The following is a 6,515-nucleotide window of genomic DNA, read 5'->3' on the forward strand; positions in this document are numbered from 1 at the left end:
CTGAATTATTTATGAAAACCGTGTGTCGTATTTCACTCAGGCAACTAAAAGAGCTGTATACAAAAAAAAAAAAAAACGGATGAATTGAGGAAATCTTCCTGGAGACGCACACTTCCCCAGGTGTGAGTACAGCCAGACTCTCACTGGCTATAACCCCTCCTGCTGTGCCAAAGTATAGAATTTCGATTGGGAACAGTCCATTGATTTATAAATAGATAATTAATAAATAATTGAAATAATTTTATCTATATCTATCTATACTTATAATAAATCTGTAGAGAGGTCAATTCTGTACATGAAATATATTTCCAAAATAACTATCAGCGGGTGATTAGTGATCGATACTGACGCCAAAAATGCAATCAGATTTTTTTTTGTCTGTCTGTCTGTCTGTCTGTATGTTCTTTATAGAAATAAAAACCACTCGACAGATTTCAACGAAACTTGGTACAATTGTTCTTCATACTCCTGGGCAGGTTATAGTATACTTTTTATCACGCTACGATCAATAGGAGCCGAGCAGTGAAGGGAAATGTTGGGAAAACAGGATAACTTACTCCATTTTTTAAGCTTCCGTCGTGTGTGCAGCCTTAATGGTTAAAGCTACATAGAAATAATGTATGGCGAAAATGTTATCCTTAAAATTGTTTAAAAAATATTCCAAGACAGCAAATGTCTATCTCTTAAGGTTGACTCACAATAACACTCCCGATAGCTTAGCAGTTCGGAGCTTTCTGATTATATTTGTCTACTCTTACATTTATAACACTCTCCCAATGATAACAAATATGATAACAAATATAGATACAATGATACCAAAACCAAATATGTGATTAATTTTTTTTTTGTCTGTCTGTCTGTATGTTCAGGCATCACGTGAAAATTAACTAACGATTCGAAAAGTTACGGTTCGATTTCAATGAAACTTGGTATAATTATACCTTATTATCCTTGGCCTAAAATAGGATACATTTTATCCCGGCAAAATACGTAGAAAAAAAAAACTTTATTTTTCAGTTTTATTCTATAGAACGCGAGCTCAACAGCTCAGTAGCTCAATAGAGGGATCTCCTTAATTATTATGGGCCTCGCCGTATTTGGGTCCAATAGATATTTATAAGATATCATTGTCAGAGTTACTCAAAATGGAGACATAAAACTACCACGCGAAGACCGACATCCACGCGGACGGAGTCGCGGGCGGAAGCTAGTTATAAATAATAATAAATACATGATAGAATAAAATTAAAAAAATCCAAAAATAAAAATGAGAACGAGAATAAGAATGAAAAGGAGAAGGAGAAGGAGAAGGAGAAGGAGAAGGAGAAGGAGAAGGAGAAGGAGAAGGAGAAGGAGAAGGAGAAGGAGAAGGAGAAGGAGAAGGAGAAGGAGAAGGAGAAGGAGAAGGAGAAGGAGAAGGAGAATGAGAATGAGAATGAGAATGAGAATGAGAATGAGAGTGAGACTGAGACTGAGACTGAGGATGAGGATGAGGATGAGAACGAGAACGAGAACGAGTACGAGAATGAAAATGAGAAGTTAGGTAGGTTAGGTCAGGTTAGGTCAGGTTAGGTCAGGTTAGGTCAGGTTAGGTCAGGTTAGGTCAGGTTAGGTCAGGTTAGGTCAGGTTAGGTCAGGTTAGGTCTTTTTTTTTTTTTTTTTTTTTTTTTTTTTTTTTTTTTTTTTTATACAGCAGGAGGGAAAATCCTCATGGAGACTCACACCTCCCCACAAGTAGAGAGGTGTGAGTACTGCCGGACTCTTACCGGCTAAAAACCCACCTGCTGTTTCCGAAACCCCTGACGTGGTCAAGGTCAGTGTTTACATATATTTTTATTTATAACATATCTTTTTTTAACAAAGTACAATACACTTACAATATACGTTACCATAATATATAAGTTACAAGTTTAGCTATGATTTGTTTTTTGCTATTACTTGACTGACTACATGTTTACAGAAGTCAAGTACTACATTTCTTGTCTTGGCCTTCTTAATATGCTTGTGAATGTCTTGTGGGACAAACTTTTCTCCTTCCAGGCGCTGTTCGACCTCATGTCTGGCACGCGCATACACTGGACACGCGAATATCACGTGCGGGACAGTCTCCTCCACGGTGGAGTCGCAGGGACACGATGGATTCCCCCGAAGCTTGAAACGGTACAAGTATTCGGAGAATCCACCGTGCCCGGTGAACAGCTGGGTGGTGATGCTGCTGGTCTCAATTTTCCTTACAGTGCTATACGCCGCGGCTGCACTGGGGAAGAATAACTTTGTGATTGAGGCGGTGTCACCGGATTTATACCTCGCGTCCCACTCGCTGATCGTGTCCATACGGATTCTCCCTCTGACGAATGAGACGGGGCATCGGTCATAATCCGGCCTCCTCTTTGATCGCAGCGCTGCTTCCTTCGCCAGGTAGTCGGCCCTTTCATTTCCCTCCAAACCTGCGTGGGCTTTTATCCAGAACAAGGAAACTCTCTTATTCTGGGAGGCGCAGTGGCGGAGAGCATTTCTTGCTTCCACTGCCAGAGGATGGGGGGAGGTAGGGTTGGCGACAGTTTGCAGCGCCGCCATCGAGTCACTGAATATGCCGAACGTGGTTTTTTCGCTGTTGAGCGCCTCCCCAGCTGCTCTCTGTAGTGCCAACAGTTCCGCCTGGTACACGGTGCAGTAGGACGGCAGTACAAGTTTTTTCGACTTAATTTCGGTGGCACTATCCCACAAAGATAGCGCCGCGCCGACTTTGCCCTCGATTTTGCTGCCGTCCGTGAAGATTCTCACGTCGTAATTAAAGGCGTGGTTATTATATTGTTCCTCGTCTACCAGGCTACTGAACTCTACAGTTGTCTGTTCGGCTGGGTGGGGAAGTCCATCGCACTTGTCATTGTTTCTATGTCCCGGTCCCCTAATGCGGTATGGGGCAATCCCCTCTTTGCTTCGTACAGTGAAGCAGCTTCACGCACTCGAAGATCGAGGGGAGTATCCCCGCCAGCAAGAGGGCCGAGTGCAGGGAGACCGTGCGATGGGCTCTGCAGAGCTTTTGAGCGAAGCCTCTTTGTACCACGTTCAGCTGTTTTCTTATCCCCAGTTTGTTCACGGCTGGCGCCCATGCACTCGCGGCGTACAGCACTATAGGTTCGACAACGGCGGTGTAGATCGAACGCACGACCTCTGGGTGCAGTCCCCAACTCACACGTGCAGATCTGGCAAGGTGCTTGTAAATAGCAATTGCTTTTTTACATGCGCCGGCAACGTGAGAGTTGAAGGTGAGGCCTGCGTCTATCGTCAGTCCCAGTATCTTCACTTCCTTCGACATTCCAATGTCGATCCCGCCCATGGCCAGGCGAGGAGTGTCATACTTTAGCTTGCGTGTAATCACCATGGCACTGGTTTTGTGTGGCGCAAATTTGAGCTTATTTTTGACACCCCACGCGCGCACATGCTCGAGAGCGGCATTGGCCTGTTGCTCTATCTCCAAGGCTGTGCCACCGTCGAATAGCATCACCACATCGTCCGCGAAGGCTTGGCAGTAATCGCCTCTAGCCTCCAGCTGCTTCAAGAGCGGGTCCAGAAGAAGGTTCCACAGGATGGGACCACCAATCGAGCCTTGGACGCACCCTTTCGAGGTTTTGCGTCTATTCTCCGCTCCCGCATACCTGACTATTACCTCCCTGTCACTCAGGTAGCTATCTATTACTCGCCTTAAGTTGATCGGACACTTTTCCTATGCCAAACGGACTTTGATCGCCGGCCACCATGCGCTGTCGAAGGCTCCCTCTATATCCAACGACACAAGAACGATAATTTTCTTACTCTCCAGCTTGGCGCGGATATTCTTCACTAAGGTGAAGAGGGAGTCCTTAGTGCTTCTTTGGGGCCTGAATCCGTATTGGCGAGTACTAATCCTCGGCAATAGGTGGAACTTAAGACGAGCAACCAGCATCTTTTCGAATACTTTTCCCAAGACAGGCAGGAGCCCAATCGGCCTGTAAGACTTGGGTACGGTATACTTGTCTTTGCCTGGCTTTCTCAGCACAACCACCGTTGCCTCCTTCCAGGTTTTCGGGAAGTGGTGGTAGGCCAAGCATCGATTTATGAGTGACAAGAAGTAGCCAGGGTTGCAATTTATGGCCCGAGAGCAAATGTCTGCGGTGAAGCCGTCGGCTCCCGGTGCTTTCTTCGGGTTGAACGACGATATCGACCTCTGGAGCTCGCTTAAGGTAAACGGTGGGTCATGCTGCTCACCATCACCACACGCGTTTACTAATTTTGCCAGTTGTCGAGTTCGGCAATGGTCTGAGTCGTCGTCGTCCTCACGATCCTCCGGGTAAAATGTTTCGGCCAGTAATTCCACCGAACCCCCGCATCCAGAACTCGATCTTCTTTGTGCAGGAGCACATCTTCTTCTCTTTTTTCTGTCATCCTCATTACCCGGTAGATTCCCTCCCAGACCCCCTCCCTGCTCTGCTTCCCGCAAAACTCCTTCCAGCTCTCCGTCTGTGCATTTTTGACCGCCTTCATATAATTTTCTTTTAGTTCCAGGTACAGGCTGACGACCAACGCTCTCCGCACCGGCGCTGCGTTCCTGATCCTGCGTCTGCTGGTGGCTACGCGCTTCTTCATCTCGGCGAGCTCCTCGGTCCACCACGGAATGGTGAGTCTCTTTTTCGTCTTCTTTATTGGCATGGTTTCCGAACATACTGAAGTGATGGCTTTTGTGTATTTATTTATTTCCTGATCTATTTCCCTAATGCTGTTTAAAATTTTAATATTATCTTCATTTAATTGTTTTTCTATCATCACTTGAGTCAGCTTTTCACGAAATTGGCTCCATTTTGCTTTTCGACTGTTGTAAATCCTGGTGGTTCTTTGTATGTCGGTGCCAGTCGACTTTTTCAGACTGATCTCAAACACCACGCCGTTGTGATCGGAACTCGTGAGGTTCTCCCGCACGTGCCATCCGTTGACTAGGTTCAGCAGGTCAGTGGAGCAGGCCGTTACGTCCACGTGGCTGCTGTACCTGACTCCTCCCTGATGGTATCGAAGGTCGGGCAGTCGCCCCGGTTGAGGATCTGTAAATCCATCTCGTCCAAGGTACTACTCCACTGCTCACCTCTCTTGTCTTCATTGGGGCTACCCCACCAGGTACTCTTGGCATTGGCATCTCCACCCACGATGAGGTTTCTGAAACTGGCATATTGTGTTACGCATTTTATATGCGCTAGGTATGGCTCCAAAGGCAGGTCGGGCTCGAAGTAGTATGAGACCAGCGTGATCCTCCAGGCTCTCGTATGAATTCCCACCACCACAATATTGTGTGTGGTGAGTTGCGGGTACTGCACTACGTCCAGTGTCTGGTCAAAAACGATGATCGCGGCCTTGACGGTCCCTTCTTCAGTTTGAGATGCCTGGTAGACTCTTACGCCCTGGTAACATTTTACCCTTTTAGTCCCGCCGATGTAGGGTTCCTGCAGTAATGCGACGGCAGCGTTTTCTTTGCCGGCTTCAAGGAGGAGTTCGTGGGTTGCCAGTTGGCTTCGCTGGAGATTAGCCTGTATTATTTTATACCGGTGAGTGTTCTCCGAGGAGCCCTTAGCAATAGGCCGTGGAAGCTCTAGCCAACGCGTCCCATTTCCGGCGGATAGGGCAATCAGTGCTGAAGGCGTTGTGGGCGCAGGAGCTTGCTTTCGCTCTTATGCAATTGATGCAGGAAGGCCCTCGCCAAGCTGTTTGTCCGGGCATTCCGCGCTGTGATGCAGCCCACCACAATGGCTACAGAGGTCTGCTGGTTGGAGAAGGAGAAGGAGAAGGAGAAGGAGAAGGAGAAGGAGAAGGAGAAGGAGAAGGAGAAGGAGAAGGAGAAGGAGAAGGAGAAGGAGAAGGAGAAGGAGAAGGAGAAGGAGAAGGAGAAGGAGAAGGAGAAGGAGAAGGAGAAGGAGAAGGAGAAGGAGAAGGAGAAGGAGAAGGAGAAGGAGAAGGAGAAGGAGAAGGAGAAGGAGAAGGAGAAGGAGAAGGAGAAGGAGAAGGAGAAGGAGAAGGAGAAGGAGAAGGAGAAGGAGAAGGAGAAGGAGAAGGAGAAGGAGAAGGAGAAGGAGAAGGAGAAGGAGAAGGAGAAGGAGAAGGAGAAGGAGAAGGAGAATGAGAATGAGAGTGAGAATGAGAGTGAGACTGAGACTGAGACTGAGGATGAGGATGAGGATGAGGATGAGAACGAGAACGAGAACGAGTACGAGAATGAAAATGAGAAGTTAGGTAGGTTAGGTCAGATTAGGTCAGGTTAGGTCAGGTTAGGTATGGTTAGGTCAGGTTAGGTCAGGTTAGGTCAGGTTAGGTCAGGTTAGGTCAGGTTAGGTCAGGTTAGGTCAGGTTAGGTCAGGTTAGGTCAGGTTAGGTCAGGTTAGGTCAGGTTAGGTCAGGTTAGGTCAGGTTAGGTCAGGTTAGGTCAGGTTAGGTCAGGTTAGGTCAGGTTAGGTCAGGTTAGGTCAGGTTAGGTCAGGTTAGGTCAGGTTAGG

The 6,515-nt window shown here is 47.1% G+C and overlaps 1 protein-coding gene across 1 annotated transcript; it reads right to left on the reverse strand.

Moving 5' to 3' along the window:
- Positions 1–1,914: 1,914 nt before the first annotated feature.
- On the reverse strand, positions 1,915–4,702 carry LOC126912164 (uncharacterized). Its single transcript, XM_050702949.1, has 3 exons — positions 3,817–4,702; positions 2,947–3,609; positions 1,915–2,858 (listed from the first exon to the last, which is right to left on the reverse strand). The coding sequence occupies exons 1-3, from the start codon at positions 4,700–4,702 to the stop codon at positions 1,915–1,917; spliced, it is 2,493 nt and encodes an 830-aa protein (XP_050558906.1).
- Between the last annotated feature and the right edge of the window lie 1,813 nt (positions 4,703–6,515).

Source organism: Spodoptera frugiperda, chromosome 23, assembly GCF_023101765.2.
Source record: "Spodoptera frugiperda isolate SF20-4 chromosome 23, AGI-APGP_CSIRO_Sfru_2.0, whole genome shotgun sequence".
In the NCBI taxonomy this organism is placed as follows: Eukaryota; Metazoa; Arthropoda; class Insecta; order Lepidoptera; family Noctuidae; genus Spodoptera; species Spodoptera frugiperda.